The sequence below is a fragment of the Mus caroli genome, chromosome 10 (genome assembly GCF_900094665.2).
Source record: "Mus caroli chromosome 10, CAROLI_EIJ_v1.1, whole genome shotgun sequence".
Lineage (NCBI taxonomy): Eukaryota > Metazoa > Chordata > Mammalia > Rodentia > Muridae > Mus > Mus caroli.
The window spans coordinates 120,756,671-120,776,101 of record NC_034579.1 but is presented as its reverse complement, the minus strand read 5'-3'; the positions used below and the strand labels follow the sequence as shown (position 1 = coordinate 120,776,101).

The window sequence follows — 19,431 nt, the reverse complement described above, 5'->3', positions numbered from 1 at the left end:
TGGTTTGCAGGCTAATGGGAGCTGCAGCCAGGTCCTCTTGCTTTCACTGCAAGAGCTCTGACACACTGGACCATCTTTGGCTCTAAACTCAAATTCCTAAAGAACAATTCAGAGGACCTATAGTTCTTTAAGATCTGAGTGGTGGTAACGCATGACTTTTTGAGTCCAGCACTCAGGAAACAGAAGCAGGTAGATCTCTGTGAGTGTGAGGCCAACCTGGCTGGTCTACAGAGTTTCAGGACAGCCAGGGCTACATGGAGAAACCCTGTCCTGAAAAACAAGCAAGCAAGACCTCATCAAATGGCTACTGCAAGGTCTGCAGGGCTCCCAGCTGTCCACCAGCACACAGCTCTACTTGTGTGGTCAACACAGATCTCCTCTTCATCCTAACATACAATCTTCTTGCCAACAGAGAAAACGCAACCACCGTCTTCAAACGGTATAGGTATAGTCCAGTGAGTATACAAGATTTAAAAAAAAAAAATGGAAAAAACATAAAACTTACTACCAACAAGACAGCGATATAAGCAGGATAGCATGCATTACTTCTAGAAATCAGGGCACCAGATTTTCAAGGTCAGAAGGAACCCTGACCGGGGAATAGAGGTGGAGTGAGATTCCAAACCCAGGCTCTTTACCTTCTAAGTGGTGGGGGCAGGTTCCCTGTTCACAAGGTTCCGACCCCCTGGTGCCTCCGCTCGGTGCCGCTCAGGAGACGCTCTGAGTATCCCATCTTGTCGGCTATTCTCCAACTGAGTCTTTCTTCCTAGTGACAAGTCTCATGGCCCAGAGGTGGGTGTGATGTCACAATCAGGAACGCTCTATTAATAGGAACAGGGAGAGGAAAGAAAAGGTAAGGCAGGGCACCTGTCTCCACTTCGCAGTGAGACTGGACAGACTTGGATCGGATGGGTGGGGCATCCAGGCAGAGAGGAGGAGAGGAGGACTGCACTACCCTAGGAACAAACACGAGGGGAAGGAAAAGCCAAGGTGGAGAGGGAAGCCACTGGAGACAAAACTTGTTTGAACACATATAGAGAAGGGAAAAGAAGAGCTCAGGCTGTATCTCAGTGAGAGAGTGCTTGCCCGGCATCCACAACGTCTTGAATTTAATCCTATCACCACACAAACTAGGAGGGTAGGGACGACTGCCTATAATCTTAGTGCCTCAGAAGAGAGGCAAGAGGATCAAAGTTCAAGGCCATCCTGGGGTACATGGGATTCTGTTTCAAAATAAAAAGTGTGTGTGTGTGCACATATATACATACACATTAACTTTCAAAATTATCTTATCTCATTCTCTATATATGGGTATACTGCCTCCATAGATGTCTAAGTACCACATTTGTGCCTAATGCCAGAGGAGGCCAGAAGTGGATTCCCTGGTACTGGAGTTGGTTGTGAATTGCTTAGTGGGTGTTTGGAATCAAAGTCCCAGTTCTCTGAAAGGTCAGTCACTGCTCTTAACCATGGAGCCATCTCTCCAGCCCTGTATATATACTTCTTTATTCAGCACACATAACTACAAGCAATGCCAAAAATCCCACATCAGTGGCTATACAGAATACAAATCCATAGTGCTTGCCCTGTACAGTCCTTTAATGTTTCTGGGGTGACTTCACTTATATGATATCATGTAAAAACTGTATCTAGAGGCCAGGGAGAACAGCCCATGCCTGCATTCCCAGCACTCAGTAGGTGAAATAGGGAGAATTTGAGTTCAAGGCCAGCTCAGGCTACGTAGCAAGTTCCAAACTTTGTCTCAAACAAACCCAAAACTGGCCTGGGGATGCAGCTCAGCTTACAAAGCACTGGGACTCAGTCCCTGGCTCTGTACTTGAGAGTGCATGCCTATAGTGTCAGGACTGGAAAAAGATAGAAGACAGTGAGAAAGCAGGGCTTCAGATCATTGCCGGCAGGGATGTAAGCCTGGAGTACTCAGAGAGATCCCCAAACATCCAGACTCTCACAAGGGAAATGTTTTCTCACACAGAGAATAATCAGTAATGTCGCTATAGGTGTAAACTGAGACACCCCTGAAGGGATAAGGCTTTTAAAAAAAAACAAGAGGGGTGGGGACTGAGAGAGAGGGTTTACTCATAAACAGGAAGAACGAAGGCAGTAGCTCATGCCTGCAATCCCAACACTCAGGAGGCTGAGACAGGAAGATCATTGTGAACTCGGTCAGGAGAGGCTACCAGGCAGGACCTTTTCTCAACTGAGAAGGAGGAAGAAAAGCAGAGATAGTGTTGTTCTAGGTGGGCAACTTGGTCGACCAGGAAGCAAAAAACAAAACAAAACAAAACAAAAAATGAGGTTGACCAGGCTCATGCCTGAAAAGATGGGACTGAGGGCTATTCCAGGGCCCTAAGAATCGGAGTCAATGAGACACAGCACGACTAATTAAACTCCCCGGCTCGTTATCCTGTGTGTATCAACAGTGAAAGCGCTAAGGCAGGAGAGTACTTGATGATCTTTCATGCAGAACACAAAGGCTACTGGGTCTCCTGAATTGGGTACACGTGCTCCTAGTTCAGTGTGTCTTCTCAGTGAATGAGAGAGGTGTAAAGCCCGGCATTTTTCTTCACTGTGGTCCAGAGAGGAGAGAGTTGATGTTCCTCCCCACCGCACATAACACGGGATGAGGAATGCTTCCTTCCTTTGAACAACACCCCATTTCCCAACCATCTGGCACATGCACCTGTACCTCAGGAAAAAAAAAAAAAAAAAAGCTTCCAGGAACAGGTACTATATTGGCTGTGCTTGGTCTAGGGGCAAGAAATTCCAAACACAGAAACCAAAAAGCCTCCTGTACTGGGAAAACTAACCCTTAGGAAAACAGACCAGGAGTTGTCAGACAAGCAGTGAATCAGGAGAGAGGGGGTGGGAGGGTGGGCTTGGATTCCAGTCCTAGCTCTGCCATCCACTGACAGGACAGCTTCAAACAAGCCATGTAGCCAACTGTCAAACAGAGAAGGCACTTGCATTTTCTAACCTATTGTCCTGCAAATCAAATGAGATAAACTCTGAGAGCATGTGTAAGACTGCTCTTATTACTTGTTGCAACGGAATGGCAAAATAAACTCTCAGTGAGAACCAGAGGAAATGCTTGAAAATGCTTGTTCCTTCTTTTCAATCACTGGGAAGTAGGCACTGCCACAAGGTTTACCGAAGACACTGCATAACAAATGCACCCCCTCACCCTCCCTTGGCACTACCCACTCTTTCTTGGGGGAATACTAGCAGCCACCCATCCTGCTATTAGTTAAAACTACTGTATAAGAAGTACCTGCCAAGATTCTCATAGGTCAATCTCCCAAGAACAGTGGCCTTGGTAACCACCAAATTTGCTACCAGTTGAAATGAAGTTTCATGAAATGAAGTTAGTGTGCCAATCCAAAACACCCTCATCCTGCTTTTTCAGGTCTTTCTCCTGCCTCCACCCCCACCCCACCCCCTCACTCTCTAACCCACAAATGCCCTGCCTCCTGGGCTGGGGTGGGCTTTCCAGTGTATTAAACGAGTGGATGGATCGTGCGCATCAGAGAGCAGGGCTGCAAATCATTCAGGGTCAAAGATGTAAGGAATGTAAGAGTCCTCCACGGAGGGGCGGGAGGGGAGAGGAGCGGCGAAGGAATAAAAGAGAAAGACAAGGCTGCCAAAGACAAGGCATGGGAAAGAAGCCAAGCTATGGCGCTTGGAGGGCGGAGGTTTGAAGGTTCCGCGGTCCCTGCCAAGGCTAGCCCCCAGAACGTTCCCTTCTTCGCCTCCAGGCCTGTCAATCATTGCCATTTAAACTCCATGTTGTCCCTCAGCCCCAGCGGTCAGCTCCTCCCGGGTCCTCAGGCCGGCTCAAGGCCACTCCCGCACTTCCCGAGGCTCTCCCTACTCCAGAGGACCTTCCCAAGCTCCAGAGCCCCCAGCTAGCTCACCTCCCGACTCCTCCCAGCTGAGCTCCCTTCCTCCATTTTCCTCCTCCTCTCCACCCTTCCTCCCGACCCCCGGCACTTCGGACCCAGGCACCAATCCAAAGGGACCTCGCCCCCTCTTCCCCCCCCCCCCAGGGTTAGAAGCTCGCCCAGGCGCATTACGCACCGCCCCGAACGCAGCCTGGTTTCTTCAGACGCGGGGCCTGGCTGCAGCTGAGGACACGGTGGCCGCGTAGCACCCTGTGTGCCCGGTCTCAGCCTTTCCCGTAGGGGAAGGGGAAGGCAAGGATGGGGAAGAAGGTTCCGACCACTCCTCGCTGTCTCGGGTTAGATCTTGGCCACGCCCACTGCTGCTACGCAACGGGGCGGAAGCTCGTCACCAAGCCCCGCCTCTCTATTTAACTCGGCGGCGCCTGGACGCTCCTAGCGAACGGCCTACGAGAAGCGAGGGCTAGCTCGGCCTCCGCTCTGGGCCGGAAGTTCTTAGGACGGACAGTGTAGCCTTTTGGGAGGGAGGGCTCTATGTGCTTCAGGTGTGAAGCTCGGGGGCGACCCTGGGTGTTCCGCCCTGCAGTCACTTCGTGCTGGGTGGTGCACGGCTCGGGTGCCAGACCCGATGCAGCGCTGGGACGAGGTCGCTGCGGGGCAGCTGGTCTGCAGCGTGGCCTGCTGTCCTCCCAGCCCTTCAGTTTCCAGAGCTGTGGTCAGCACCTCGGAGCCTCCCGACCTGTGACTCACAGTCATGGGGATGGATGCTGCTGTTAACTTAGGAGGCGCAGGATGGAGAGGGAGGGAGTGTCTCACCGCAAAGCTTTGATCTAGGGTGCTACAGGGGTCGTCCGCCTCCCAGCCACACACTCTTGTAGTATTCGTGATGGCTCTTCAAAAACTCAGACCCCCCGAAACATTAATGGATTTGATTTCCTAAGGCTGCAACGCTGTGGTTGGGGGAATGGGTGGGAGAGAACCCGAGGATAGTCGTGGTGGAGTTTAAAGCGCTCTGTGTTAGGTAAGCGGTGAAGCAAAACAAGGAATGCAATTACATTACCTCTTAGGCTAATCTGGTGTCAAATAGTATTTGTTGTAGATACTCTCTTTTTTTTAAGGGCAATTCACATTAGTGCATATGTAACTAGCTTATTCGTGAGAATACAGAGCTAGCTGCTTCCTTTGAAGACAATCTGACGAGTACCGGAGGAAACTTAAGCTTCTAGGTGTCTCTGAGATACAATAAAATAGGGAAACAGGAATCGGATGTGCCTTTGTGAACCAAGTCAAACTTGCTTCCCTCTCCTCCTTCTCCCCTAGTCAGGGTTTCTCTTTGTTGCCCTTGCTGTCCTGGAATTCACTATGTAGGATAGGCTGGCCTTAAACTCAATAGATCCGCCTGCCTCTTGCCTCCCCAGAGTCCACCTGGCTTGAGGCTTGCTTTTTATGTTCCGGGTTCAACGTCTTTCAAAGGAGGCTGAATCTGCCTATTATCTTTCTATGGCGAAAATGCCGCTTGTCCCAGAGCCCTGAGCCGAACCGTTTGGTATATTAAAGATGATGTGTAAGCTCCTGCCATGTCCAAAGTACTGGCTTTTAACTAACTTTCCATTTTCATGTGTAAAATGGGCAGTGGTGGCGCACACCTTTATCCCAGTACTTGGGAGGCAGAGACAGGTGGGTTTCTAAGTTCGAGGCCAGCCTGGTCTACAGAGTGAGTTCCAGGACAACCAGGGCTACATAGAGAAACCCTGTCTCAAACTCATTCCCTCCGCCGCCGGCAAAAAAAAAAAAAAAAAAAAATGCCGAGAAAACAAGCAAAGAAACAGACTGGAACTAAAACGTTTTCCTGCTGCATTCCATCGCCCTTGGATTTTTTTTCCATTGTGACACTAGTTGAAGAGAAAATGAAATGTTTAAGAGCCCAAAGTGCATTCTTTGGGAGGAAGGGAGGATTGGTATCTGGGGCGCCCCCTGGTGGTCCATCCATCTTTCCCCCTACGGAACTAATACACTGCAAAGTTCCTTTAAAACCTAAAACTGCCCCCTTCGCGGCGAGTGAATCTCGGAGCCTGATTGGATGGGTGGTGGCCGGAGGTGGGGCGCTTTCGGCGGCAGATCGGACCTTATTGGCTGGAGGAGGTCAGGGGACGTTTCCGGGAATGTACGCGCTCCGGCGTTCCTCTCCACAGCATCCGGCGGCAGCCAGCCCCCTGGCTCCCCCTGCGGGTGGCTCGGCGGTGTGCACAGTCCGGCCTGCTGGCTGGGTGGGTGGTGGGCTGCGAGTCGGGGAGGGGATGGACCGAGTTCTGGGTTGTGGGGATGCGGGTTCAGGAAGATCTGCCGAGTGAGATTCTGTTTCCTGGAGCTGCATCGGGTTCCCTCCGAGTCTCCTTCAGCCTCCCGGCTTCGGAGCGTGAGACTGAAAGCATCCTGACATAGGGCCTTCCAGCCCCTAAGCATCTTACCCAGAGATCTATAAGTTCTGATCTTGAAGTACGAGGCCCCCAGGGAAGTTCGTTTCTAACCTTCCAGAAGGGTTAGAGGGGGACCGAGGCTGCCAGATTCCCGCCTGCTGTGGTGGGTAGGCCGAGCGGGAGCATGGGGGCAAAGGCTCCGAGCCTTGAACCTTCCTCTCCCATTTCCGCTTCCAGCGGGGTGCCACGGCTCGGGAAGCATGACGACCGAGACCTTCGTGAAGGATATCAAGCCCGGGCTCAAGAATCTGAATCTTATCTTCATTGTACTGGAGACAGGTGGCTATGCATGCGCAGTGGACTCGTGGGAGCAAAGTGGGAGGAGCATGGAGAGTGGGAGCACACGGGACCACCGCTTGCATTCTTAACTTGCCTGGACAAGGAGGAGGCTCCCCCTCCATGCTCATTCTAATCACTTAGAGCGCTGGCATAGGGAGCTGCTGACAGGTATAAAATAGGTAAAACTAAATGGCCTGATGCCACGCGGGCCTTTTTCCCACTCGGGGCTCTCTCCATGGTGCTGGATCTTCACTACCGCCCCATACACCCACCCACGCATAACCCGCCATCAAGGAGGAACGTGGGCTTTGCTTCTGTTCCTTTACCTAACTCAGCCAATACCCAGATTCTCACCATCACCACGATCTGTATGACTTCATTTCCATTCTCATATCTTTCTTCCCTTAAAGGCCGGGTGACCAAGACAAAGGACGGACACGAGGTTCGGACCTGTAAAGTGGCAGACAAAACGGGCAGCATCAACATCTCAGTATGGGACGATGTGGGCAACCTGATCCAACCTGGGGACATTATCCGACTCACTAAAGGGTAAGGCAGGGCTCCTAGCGGCAACAGCGGTAGGGTGTAGTTAAAAGTCCCTACAACTTTTCTGAAGACTGAATCCTGCTTCATCCCACAGGTATGCTTCAGTGTTCAAAGGTTGTCTGACACTGTACACTGGACGTGGGGGCGATCTGCAGAAGATTGGAGAGTAAGTTGTCTCGGCAGTTGAGATAAGCGCCAGGAACCCAAAGTGGAAAAGTTAGGGTTTACAAGGAAGCAACACAGACTGTGCCGTCCACATCTCCTGGCTGGACAGGTCCAAGGCTTCCGCTTCTTTCTTTGCAGATTCTGTATGGTTTATTCCGAAGTCCCTAATTTCAGCGAGCCCAATCCAGAGTATAACACGCAGCAGGCGCCCAACAAATCGGTGAGTCTCTGGGCCTAGCGTTAGAGAAAATGGCAGACCAGGCCCGGCAGCACGATGTTGAGGAGGGTCTGATTATATCTCATCTGTGCCTGCAGGTGCAGAACAATGACAACAGCCCTACTGCCCCACAAGCGACCACGGGACCCCCTGCTGCCTCTCCAGGTAAGAATCCATTTCTTTCCTTCCACTGGCCCCCATTCTGTCCAACCAGGAAAGATGCGGTTTCTTCATCCCTTTTCCAAGTGCCTCTCTCAGGATGTTCCCCCTCCACCCAGTTCTCCTTCATTTTCCACACCTTCTGCAAGTGTCAGTGGCGAAAAGACTTGAAGACCTGAGCTACTCTCTCCTTTCCAGTCAAACAAAGGAGAGTAGAGTAGTTCCTCCACATGTGCCAAACAGGATCACACGGACCACACTTAAAGTATCATTGTAAATTCTTTGTAATATAAATCACTAAGTGATGGGAATACATTCTGAGAAGTAGGTACACACACACATACACACATACCTCGATTGTGTGGACTACTTGATTCCTAAGCTCTGTGGCATAATCTGTATTATATTTTTCTTTTTTTTTAAATTTATTTATTTTATGTATTGGCAGGGGGCGGGGAGGGTCATACACTGTCGCTCTCTTCAGACGCACCAGAAAAGGGAATTGGATCCCATTACAGATGGTTGTGAGCCACCATGTGGTTGCTGGGAACTGAACTCAGGACCTCTGGAGGAGCAGCCAATGCTGTTACCAGTGAGCCATCTCTCCAGCCCCTGTATTTTTCTTTTTAATTTCTTTTCTTTTTCTTATGTTTTTCTTTCTTTTCTTTCCTCCCCTTCTTTTCTTTTGATACACCTTCTCACTATGTTGTACAGACTGATCTCAGGCTCACAAATATCCCCCTGCTTAGGCCTAACTAATTCTGGAATATGCTACATTTTAAAAAATCATTTTATTGTTATTTAGGTTAAATTTCACAACCCTAATTCCAGCACTGGGGAGGAGATGAGGCAAAAGAATTGTCACAAGTTCCTATCTAGTCTAGGTTTTAAAGTTAGACCTTGTCTCAAACAAACAACAACAACAACAAATTTTTATTTCCTTTTCTGAAATAATAATAGCAAATATAGTATAGCAAGGTGTAGTGGCACACATCCCAGTACTGGAGAGGTAGAGGCAGAAGAATCACTGTAAATTTAAGGTTAGCCTAGTCTACATGGAAAATTCCAAGCCACATACATAGTAAAACCTTGTCTCAAAAAACAAAAAAGAAAAAATTTTAAATACAAAAGCTGGCAACATATGACCATGTGGTCATTTATTATGAATTACATTGTAACTGCTGTGGCTACAGAGTCAGTAGACAGTGGGAAGTTTCTGGATTTGCTGTTTTCTCTCTCTCTCTCTCTCTCTCAGATTTTATCTATTTTTACCTTATATGTATGTGTCTTAGTCAGGGTTTCTATTCCTGCACAAACACCATGACCAGAGAGCATCTTGAGGAGGAAAGGGTTTATTCAGCTCACACTTCCACACTGCTGTTCATCACCAAAGGAAGTCAGAACAGGAACTCACACACAGGGCAGGAACCTGGAGGCAGGAGCTGATGCAGAGGCCATGGGGGGATGTTTCTTACTGGCTTGCTTTCTTATAGAACCCAAGACTCCCAGCCCAGAGATGGCACCACCCACAATGGGCCCTCCCCCCTTGATCACTAGTTGAGAAAATGCCTTACAGCTGCATCTCATGGAGGCATTTCCTCAAGGGAGGCCTCTTTCTCTGTGATAACTCCAGCTTGTGTTTTGTGTTTTGTCTACATGTATGACTGTGCCACATGCATACAGTGCCCAAGGAAGCCACAGGAGAGTAGCAGACCCTCCAGAATTGGAGTTGCAGATGGTTGTTCCTGCAGTGTAGGTGCTGGGGGCCAAATCTGGGTCAGCTGGAAGAGCAGCCAGTATTTTTAACCACTGAGCCACCAAGACCTTCCTAGTAGTCTTGGGCCTCTGTCCAATGCTTACAGAAACCATTATTCACATCATCTCCACAGTCACCAGCAGAGAGGAGGCTGCATGCGTGCTTACACCTCTGTATGCTTGTGTTCCTCCCAGTTTCTCCACTCAGAATGCGCCACCCAACCTCGGTGTGACAGCCACACACCTTTAATCCCAGCACTTTGGAGTCATTGACAGGTGTATCTCTGTGAGTCTGAGGCCAGCCTGGTGTATTTAGTGTGTTCCAGGATAGTCAGGACTACAGAGATAGACCCTGTCTCAAAACAAGAAACAGAATCAGCCACCCACAGTGTTCTGGGTGGCTTAACATAATTAAGTTAATTACAGTTCCCATCTGAGGTGTGCACGGGACCACCAATGGAGACAATCTCTCATATATGATCTATGACTGCATTTTTCCCCCTCTGCTTCTGGCTTTGTGGAGAACCTCCAATATTGTAATCAAAATTTAATTCCACCATAAAAGGTGCCATATATTTTCAATTGAAGAAGACTTAAGGGATGGGGAGATGGTTTGCAGTTAAGAACAGTGGGCTGCTGTTGTAGAAGACCTAGTGTGGTTCTCAGCACCCTCATGGCAGCTCACGGTGATCTGAAACTCCAGTTCCAGGGCGTCCAGGGCTGTGTTCATATGCCCTCTTCAGGCAATGTGGTGCCCACACATACACATACAGGCAAAATACTCTTACACATAAAAAATAAGTGTTTAAAAAAAAAAGAAAGAAAGAAAAATGCTGGTATGACACTTCACGTCTATAATCCTCATAAGTTACAGGCTGAGGTGGGAGGGTCACTCCATGGGGGTGGCTAGCCTGAAGTGTCAGAGCATCAGGCCAGTCAGGGAGACCCTGCTTCAAAGGAAGGAAAGGGGAGGGAGGGAGGGAGGGAGAGAGAGAGAGAGAGAGAGAGAGAGAGAAGCAAGGTAGATAGGTAGATGTGACGTGACTGTTGGACCTAAAAGTAGTTCACTGGCACGGCCTTGGGTTCATTCCCCAGGATAAAAAAAAAAAAAAAAAAAATAGAAGAAGAAAAGGAGAGCGTAAAGTAGGATAATAGTTTTCCATGACTGTATTTTTAGTTTTTTATTTACTTTGTTTTAAGAGACAGTCTCATGTAAGGCTGGCCTCAAACTTACTATGTAGCCAAACCTGGCCCAGCATCTCTATTCCTCCTACACCTTCCAAGTGCTGGACCATGGGTGTGTGGCCATCATGTCTAGCTACCAAAATATTTCTAATAAGGTACAACCAAGAGCCAGGCACGGTTGCTGTCTAGCATTCGAGCAACAGAGGCAACTAGGGTTACTGCAAGTTCTGAGGACATTCTGGGATCCAGAGAATGAGTTCTAGGCCAGCCTGGTCTCCATAGCAAGGCTCTGTCTCAAAAAACAAAACAAAGAAAAAGAACACCTGCTGGGTGTGTTGGTGCACCCCTTTAATCCCAGTGCTCAGGAAGCAGAGGCAGATGGATCTCTGAGTTTGAGTCTAGCCTGGTCTACAGAGCAAGTTCCATTACAGTCAGGACTACACAGAGAAACAGGAAAAAGAGGGAAGGGATCCCTAAGACCATGTGCTCCTTCCTAAAACTCACTTGCCAAGTGTTTACTCCCTCTTGTCACCTGCTAATAGAAATGAGAGGGGTTCTGGGGTTTGGTTTTGTTTTTCTTTTTGTGGCTTTGTAAATCTTCTGTTGTGTATATATTTTCTCTATATGTATGTGTTTAATTTGGGAGAGAGCTTTCATGTGCCACAGTGGGCATGTGAAAGTCAAAGGACAGTGGCAGTCTGTGGGTGTCAGTCCTTGCACCATAGGGGTTCCAGGAATTGAATCCAAGTCACCAGGCTTGGCAGCAAACATGCTTGTCTGCCGAGCCATCTCGCCAGCTATGTGAGGGTGTTGTGTCTACCTTGTTGTTGCCTTATCTTGACAGCAAGCAGTGTAGGGGAGAAGGGTTCACCTAGCTGACAGTTCTGGGTTACATGCAGCCCATCCCTGCGGTGGACAGAGCTGGTCACAGCGCAAGCACAGTCAGGAGCAGAGAAAACGAATTCACGCTTGCTTGTGCTCAGCTCAGTTTCTCACTGAGTGATGCTACCCAGTGTGCTGGGTCTTCCCGCATAATTAATTACAATCCCCCATAGATAAGCCCACAGACCAACCAACTCAGCAGTCCTTCCTGCCTCTTCCCAGGTGATTCTAGTCTGTGTCAAGGTGACAAGGTGACAGACCTAACTAACCACCACTCAATATGATCCTTAGCCCCCAGATTTTTTTTTTTTTTTTTTTTTTTTTTTTTTTTTAATATGTAGCACAAAATCTTAACATTTCTCTATGAACTGAGGAAAGGGCTTTTTCCTTCCGTCTAGGCTACAGATAGCTTAGACCAGGAGAACAGAGAATTGAGTAGGAATATGGTTTGAGAACCAGTCTCCACATCACTGACGGTCGGCAATGCCTTTGTACGCCAGAGACAGTCCTGTTTCTGTCTACTAGGATTCAGTAGAGCACCTACTCTATGTATATGTCAAGGAATAAAACACAGCACCTGCCTTTCAGTACCTGCAGTCTCTGCAGGAGTAAGGATTATAATACACTGCAATAGGTGTGTGTGTGTGTGTGTGGGGTGTAATCCTAGCATACAGTTGCCAGAGTGAAGGCATCTCACATTTCCAGCTCCTTTAAAATGTTTAAAATATACGGGTGTAGGGATTGGCAAGGTGGTTCAGCAGGAACGGGTATTTGACAGCAAGCCTGACAACCTGAGTTCAATTCCCAGAACATCCACGTGGCGGAAGGAGACAACCAACTCCTGAAGGTTATATACGTGTGTGTATGTGTGTGTGTGTGCGCACACACACACGAGTAAATACAAAATATACACAGTTGGGGGGTGGGTGATGTGTAGCTAAGTGGCTCAGTCAGTGGCAGAGGGGTTCAGTTCCCCGGGTGTATTTTCCATTTTATTATAGTGCTGGGTATCTAACCCAAGCACTAACTTCCCACATGATAGATTCAGCCCCTTTCCATTTAAAGAGAAACGTATGGCTCTTCTTCCTGTGCTTCTCCAGCTTTCCAGTCATCTTGGGCCATAGGACATTTTTTTCAGAGAGCCTTGAGCCTTGAACTAAATCTGGGTCTGATTTCCAATGACATAGAGATATGTAAGATAAATATGTCATATTTATATAATATAAAATTATACACACACACATATGTGGTTCATGGAGCAACTTCCAAAATTATTGAGGGGCCCCATTCATACTTGTAGCCCATAGCTTTTTGTACTCTATTCAGGACCACCTGCCTAGGGAATAGGGCCACCTACAGTTGGGCTAGGTCTTCCTGCAAAATTAAGTTAATTACAATTCCCTACAGACCAGCCAATGTAGACAAGCCCCTCACTGGCTCTCCCTAGCAGACTCTAGATTGTACCAAATTGACAGTTAAAATTATCAGTGCTAGGGTCCCATTCTTATTCAAAACCCATAGTCTTTTTGTACCTGGTCAGCATTCATGCAGTTGTGCTTGGTGAAGACTCATCCACTCTCTGGGGCATGGGAGTGGGCTTTGAGGACAGACCCTTTCTTACCTTAACTGCCTAACTCTGTTTCTTCCTCTCCCACAACCAGCTTCCGAGAACCAGAACGGGAATGGACTGAGCACCCAGCCAGGTCCTGTGGGTGGCCCCCATCCTTCTCACACCCCCTCACATCCCCCCAGCACCCGAATCACTCGAAGTCAACCCAACCACACGCCTTCCGGCCCTCCTGGCCCCTCCAGCAACCCTGTCAGCAACGGCAAAGAAACCCGAAGAAGCAGCAAGAGATAGCAAGAGATGAGTCCTCTCCTTCCTTCCACCACAACCATGATCCAGGCGTCTCTGCCAGAGAACAAGACAGTCTTCTATCAGGCTGCTGGCTTTGGGATTAGAGGATAAAGTAGCTGTGTTTTAGCCACTAAATTTCCCTGGAGGGGTTGTAAGCAGCAGCGTTATCCACCTCAAACTCATGCCCCACCCCACCCCCGTCCTGCTGATGCTGTCTGTCCCCTGGGATCCAGGGTCCTCTGCCTGCCCTCCTTTGGAAAAGACAGTGTTGTTTTTTGTGTAGGAAATGAGGGTCTAACTGAAATCCCTCCTTCCTAATAAATGTTCCCACTCATTCTGGAGTCTGTGTTTCTCTCATAGGAAAGAGGTTAGCAGGTGTGCACTTAAGGAATTGTAGTGCCCAGGCAAGGAGGCCTTGGGCAAAGCAAGCCTGCCCCTTTAAGGTAGTGTCCCTCCCCTACCCCCTCCCTCCAGGTGACCCTTGTCCAGCCTGCCTCCCACAAGAAGGCTGGGTCCCCCTTCCTCTTGGTGTCTTTTGTGTCTCCTGTCCTGCCGTCAGGTAATGCTAACCCCAACCCCCTGGGCCACTCACTCTGACCCCCTGATTGTAAGCCAGGTCAGATGTCGAGGGGAGCCCTGTTCTGGCTTCTTTTCCTCAACAGGGCTTCCTCTTTCTTGTTCATTGATTATAGAGCTGGGGGTGCTGGCGGTTAGTGCTTGCTGGAGTCGGGGAATCACAGCTCTTTTCTTACACTTCCCAGGGTGGGCATCACTGAAGTCTCTTTCCTAAATGCATCTGGGATTGCCACTTATCTGCCTCTCCCTCTAACTCCCAGTTTAGGGGCACCTTGGCTCAACTCTCCAGGGAATGTGGGGATGGGGTTGGAAACAGATGCAGCTCAGGACCAGATGTAAGGAACGTGGGGAGGGTACGTTCAGGAAAAGGCTTGGGTGGTGCTGAATGGGTTATGGGCTATAAAATATTTAAGAGGAAAAAACTGAGCACAGGTTCTTAACCATGTGGCTTCCTCAGGGCAGAGGGTGGCCCCTCCCCAGTCAGGGCCCTGCAGAGACTGACTTTTGACCCCCCCCATCCCAGAGACCAGTGAACCATTAACTCCTATATGAACCTTCCCACACTTGCCCCACCCCTGACTCCGCCCCAGAGCAGGTGGGCTAAGGGGAAACCTATCCATTTCAGCCCTCCTTGTGACGTGGCTTCCACTGCATCTGAAGGCTGAGCTCCTTCCCTCTGATCTCCGAAGGTCCACAGTGAGGCCTTCCAGGGACCTGAGGTGACAGCTCTCACACTGCCAGTAGGGGTGAGGCCCTGAATATGGAGAGGGAATAGGGAGGTGGAACAAGCTTGAGAGGTGGGTCGTCTCAGGACCAGGTGTAAGGAGAGTTCTGGGGTCAGGAGGCTGCTTCTGAAGGCAGAAGGGAGGGGCAGAGGACGCCCGAGCCTGCAGAGGCTGCAGACGACAGACTCAGTAAGCGGTGGTAAGTGTAAGAACACCTCCCTAGCTCTCCGCTGAGGAACAGCAGCTCTGACCCTACCCCTCCTCCTTGTTCTAGGGTACAGTCCTCAGGATGTCTCAAAGGAAATAGAAGTCAGAAACAGAGCCTCTAACCATAGACCTAGTGATGGGGCCCCCAGTACATCATCTGCTGACTGGCCTGTGCATGGGGGTGGCCTTGGGCTGGGTAGGAGGCTCCGTCCCAAACCTGGGCCCAGCCGAACAAGAACAGAACCACTACCTGGCCCAGTTGTTTGGCCTATATGGAGAGAACGGGACACTGACTGCAGGGGGCCTGGCGCGGCTTCTACACAGCCTAGGACTAGGCCGAGTCCAGGGGCTCCGTCTGGGACACCATGAGCCTCCAACTGGGCGGACTGCACCCACAAGTGGAGACAATTTCACACACAGGTATTAATCTCTCTCCCAAACACAAAATGTGGCGTCTCCTGGTTCCGCTCAGTGCCTGCTTAGGCTCCAGCTGCCCAGTGCATGAATCCCCAGAGTTACAAATCCTCTCACACCAACTGCTCACGTCTACTAGCTTCAATTCTCCAGAAGTCCTTGCTCTCGGTACTTCCAGGCTTTCCCTGTCGAGCCCACAGCTACCCACTTTAGGTTCTCCTATAAATGACAGCTCTCAGGTCTTCCCAGGACTGACTGTGGTTGTCTCTCCTTCGCCAAACCTCCCAGGTGACAGCTCAGGGCAGGTGTCAGGGAACTTGAATCAGTCTGACTTGCTTGCTAATCCATCTAATATAGGCTGCAAGAGCCAGAGCTGAGTGTGGACGTCTGGGCAGGAATGCCTCTGGACCCTTCAGGTTGGGGTGACCAGGAGGAATCAAAGGCTCCTGACCTGCACGGGTCAGGGCCCTCGGGCCTAGACCTCTTCCAGAGGCTTCTGCTGTTGGACCATTCGTTGGCTGACCATCTGAACGAGGATGTAAGTCTGAGTCTCTAGACAGGGAGAAGGAACCATGGGAGTAGGTGGCCTGAAGTATTTGGCCCTTTAGGGGGTTTGAAGTACGTGAAGAGTCAGTAAGCGAATAGCTACTCGGTGTTCCCTTTGACCTTAGCGCAGGCTGACCAAATTCAGGGGTGTCACTTAGCAAACGCACAATCCAGGGAAGTATCTCAGGGTTAGGCTGTGGGGATGGTTATGTGGAAAAGTGTCCTGGAGATGATGGTATATCCATCTGAAACAGTCCGTCTGTTCCTTGCTCTACACACACAAGGTGGCAGACAAAGCTGCTGGACCCTGTGATCAGGTGGCATGCCCTATCAAAAGAAGCACTCCAGCCTAGGCTGGATCAACCCATGGTGGGGTGTTGACTAAAGATGGACGGCACTGTCAGGTTCCTTGTCCAGTGGCCAAAGTAGCTCATCGCTAACACAAGGAAATTCTTAGGGCATAAGAGGGAGATAACAGCAGCGTTCTCTAGCAAATTAAGAAATATATGTCGAATACTTACATTGGATTGGATAATCATCAGGAATTAACACACATTAAGTCCCCTGTCCCCAGTCTCTGATGCATATGCCAGTATGAGCCAATGGGACCCTGAGAAAGACCTGGGACTTGATGGAAGAACAGATGTCAAGACGGGTGGGTTGTAGTTCACAGTGACTCCCTAATACATGACCCTCCCCTCAAAATCTCCAGTGTCTGAATGGCTCCCAGCTGCTGGTCAATTTTGGACTGAGCCCTGTTGCTCCTCTGACTCCTCGTCAGTTCGCTCTGCTGTGCCCAGCCCTGCTTTATCAGATTGACAGCCGTGTTTGCATCAAAACCCCAGCTCCAGCACCTCCGGGGGATGTACTGTCTGGTCAGTGGATGAGTGGGGTGGGCAACACCCTGCATCATGGTAGGGAGTGGGTCCCTTACTAAGGGGGGGGTTGGTTGCTGATAGGGGTCCAACCTCCTGTGAAGGTATCTGTGTCCACGTTGTGCCTCTGGACCAGCCCTGCCCTAACAGACCCAATTCTCCCCAGCCCTGCTTCACAGTGGCCTGGCAGTCCTGTTCCTCAGCCTCCCTGCTCCCCTCTCCCTGCTGTTGCTGCGGCTCCTGGGACCTCGTCTGTTGCAACCAGTGCTGGGCTTCCTGGGGGCCCTGGCCGTGGGTACTCTCTGTGGGGATGCCCTGCTACACCTGCTCCCACATGTATGTGAACCTCCATCCTCACAGCCTGACCCCGTGGTAACTGGCCATGGGGCCCTGTGTTTCCAGCCACAGCCCTTTTCCCTCTGTCAGCTCCCACATCCTGACCCCTCACCCCCAGGCTTTAGCCACAGCTGTCTTCTTCTAGGATGCATGAGTAAAAAGCTTGCTGGGAGGAGGGGATGCTATTGGGTTGTAGGAGTTTCCAGGGCCTGCCCTGATCTATTCTCTGACAGGCACAAGGAGGGCGGCACACAGGACCTAGTGAGCAATCAGAGGAGGACCTGGGTCCGGGGCTGTCGGTGCTTGGTGGCCTCTTCCTGCTCTTCATGCTAGAGAACACGCTAGGACTTGTGCGGCACAGAGGGCTCAGGCCAGTGAGTGACACCCTTTTCTTCTCCTCCTGCCAAACCCAGAAGTCCTAGCCAAGCCAGGAGGGAGGGGCAGCACGAGCTTCTGGTCCTTGGCCGGTTGGCCAATCGCATAGGACCTGTCCACCTCTGCGAGGGGACGGGCCCCTTAGGATAGACCTGGGACTTCTGGCCAAATGGTTTGTTCTCTGCAGTTCCTATCAACATTAAACAGAGAGAGATGCCAACCTGGGAAAGGGGTGTAGGTCAGAAAACACTGTCCAGGTGCTAGCAGTGGAACCAGGTGTTCATCTTCCCAGCTGCTGGACTGGTCTTCCCTTAGCCCCTGGGCCCGCTACCTCCTCCACCAGGAGGGATACCCTCCCATTTCAGAGATGCTGCAGGAACAAAAGGGATCTTGGAGAACCAAACCCTGACCCAGAGGATGGCAGTGGGATGGTCCTTCGACCCCTACAGGCAGCTTCAGGTGACTAGCAGAGACAATGAGCTCACCAGCCTGCAGCTCCCACTTAAAGTTACCAACACTTGACCTGGGTCTTCTTGCTGCAGAGCCAGAGGTTCAGGGCCAGAGGGAGAACAGACAGTCCCCACCATCTCTAGCCCCTCCTGGGCACCAAGGCCACAGCCATGAGTACCGGGGTGGCAGTATCGCATGGATGGTCCTCCTGGGAGATTGCCTGCACAACCTCACCGACGGGCTCGCATTAGGTCTGAGGCTACAGACATGGAGGTGGGAGGCAGGGCTCTGGAGCCAGCAGGGGTAGGAGAGCTCCCAGGGAGGTGGGAGGGATGAGAACCAGGGGGAGCTGAGACAGCAGCTCCTAACTTTCTTCACGAACACCCTTTGACCCTGCTGCTGATAGGTGCTGCTTTCTCAGATGGCTTCTCCAGTGGCCTCAGCACTACCCTAGCAGTCTTCTGCCACGAGCTGCCCCATGAACTGGGTAGGGATGGCACCAGTGGGGTAGGTGGGCTCAGGGGGTGGGCATCTCCGAGAGATCCGACTTACCCCTCCTTTCTGTGTTCTCCCCACAACAGGTGACTTTGCCATGCTGCTTCGGGAAGGGTTGTCCTTTCGGAAGCTGCTGCTGCTGAGCCTCGTTTCTGGAGCCCTGGGACTGGGGGGTGCAGCCCTGGGGGTGGGGCTCAGCTTGGGCCCTGTGCCCCTCACCCCCTGGGTGTTTGGGACCACGGCTGGGGTTTTCCTCTATGTGGCCCTAGTGGATATGGTGAGATGTGGGGTAGAATGGACAGTGGGCAGGTGGCATGGAGAGGGATGACCCAGTCTGATACTGCATGACACCCTTTCTCGTGTGTCAAGGGGGCATTGCATGGGTGTGTCCTGTTAATCCCATCACTCAGGAGGCAGTGAGTTCGAGGTCAGTCTGGTCTACAAATGTCCCAGACTAGCAGAGCTAGACAGTGAGGTCTTGCCTCAAACGTAGGTAAATAGATAAGTAGGTCATAGGTCAGAGCAGAGTCCTGACAGTCTTCCTTCCTTGCAGCTGCCAACCCTGCTTCGTCCTCCTGAGCCCCTGCCCGTGTTCTATGTGCTTCTGCAGGGGCTGGGGCTGCTACTGGGGGGCAGCCTCATGTTTACCATAGCCCTATTGGAGGAGCAGCTACTGCCCACGGTTCCTGACGGCTGATGTGGACCAGTGGCAGAGGATCCAGGTTGCCCTTCCTTCCCCCCACCACAGGAATGGAGGCGGGACACAGGGCCAGTAGGAGCAATAGGATTTTAATAAACAGAACCCATCCCAAAGCCATGACTACGACAGTTGTACTTGCACCAAAACAGCATAGAAAACCGGGGTGTGGTGGGAGGGCTCAAAGCAGGTTTGGGGAGGACAAGCGTGGGGGCCTGGAGGATGTGGGGTGCATCAGTCTTCAGGGATAGCATTGTGCTTTAGCCCAGGTGGGGGAGGGGCAGGGCAAATGCAC

General features: G+C 50.7%; 3 protein-coding genes across 8 annotated transcripts in view; 2 read left to right on the top strand and 1 right to left on the bottom strand.

Annotated features, from left to right (window-relative positions):
• Rnf41 (ring finger protein 41) overlaps positions 1-4,304 on the bottom strand; it is a 29,470-nt gene extending 25,166 nt beyond the window's left edge. For both annotated transcript variants that reach the window (XM_021174484.2, XM_021174482.1), the window contains exons 1-2: positions 4,096-4,304; positions 639-821 (exon numbers count right to left, since the gene is read on the bottom strand). The gene's annotated coding sequence lies outside the window, so the exon portion shown is untranslated. The remainder of the gene's footprint in view (positions 1-638; positions 822-4,095) is intronic.
• Positions 4,305-6,069: 1,765 nt separating this feature from the next.
• Nabp2 (nucleic acid binding protein 2) lies at positions 6,070-13,774 on the top strand. Its single transcript, XM_021174387.2, has 7 exons — positions 6,070-6,184; positions 6,572-6,673; positions 7,084-7,222; positions 7,314-7,385; positions 7,523-7,604; positions 7,700-7,766; positions 13,244-13,774. The coding sequence occupies exons 2-7, from the start codon at positions 6,595-6,597 to the stop codon at positions 13,441-13,443; spliced, it is 639 nt and encodes a 212-aa protein (XP_021030046.1). The 5' UTR covers positions 6,070-6,184; positions 6,572-6,594; the 3' UTR covers positions 13,444-13,774.
• Positions 13,775-13,942: 168 nt separating this feature from the next.
• Positions 13,943-19,309, top strand: Slc39a5 (solute carrier family 39 member 5). 5 transcript variants are annotated; one of them, XM_029482297.1, is made up of 13 exons: positions 13,958-13,999; positions 14,277-14,369; positions 14,642-14,762; positions 15,016-15,368; positions 15,720-15,900; positions 16,621-16,783; positions 16,950-17,119; positions 17,353-17,493; positions 17,860-17,953; positions 18,037-18,195; positions 18,351-18,431; positions 18,526-18,716; positions 18,993-19,309. In XM_029482297.1, the coding sequence occupies exons 4-13, from the start codon at positions 15,085-15,087 to the stop codon at positions 19,134-19,136; spliced, it is 1,608 nt and encodes a 535-aa protein (XP_029338157.1). In that variant the 5' UTR covers positions 13,958-13,999; positions 14,277-14,369; positions 14,642-14,762; positions 15,016-15,084; the 3' UTR covers positions 19,137-19,309. The 5 variants fall into 5 exon arrangements, with proteins under 5 accessions (XP_021030465.1, XP_021030464.1, XP_021030463.1 ...); XM_021174806.2 differs by lacking the exon at positions 14,277-14,369 and having other exon boundaries at positions 13,943-13,999; XM_021174805.2 differs by lacking the exon at positions 14,277-14,369 and having other exon boundaries at positions 13,943-13,999; positions 14,642-14,940.
• The last annotated feature ends 122 nt before the right edge of the window (positions 19,310-19,431 follow it).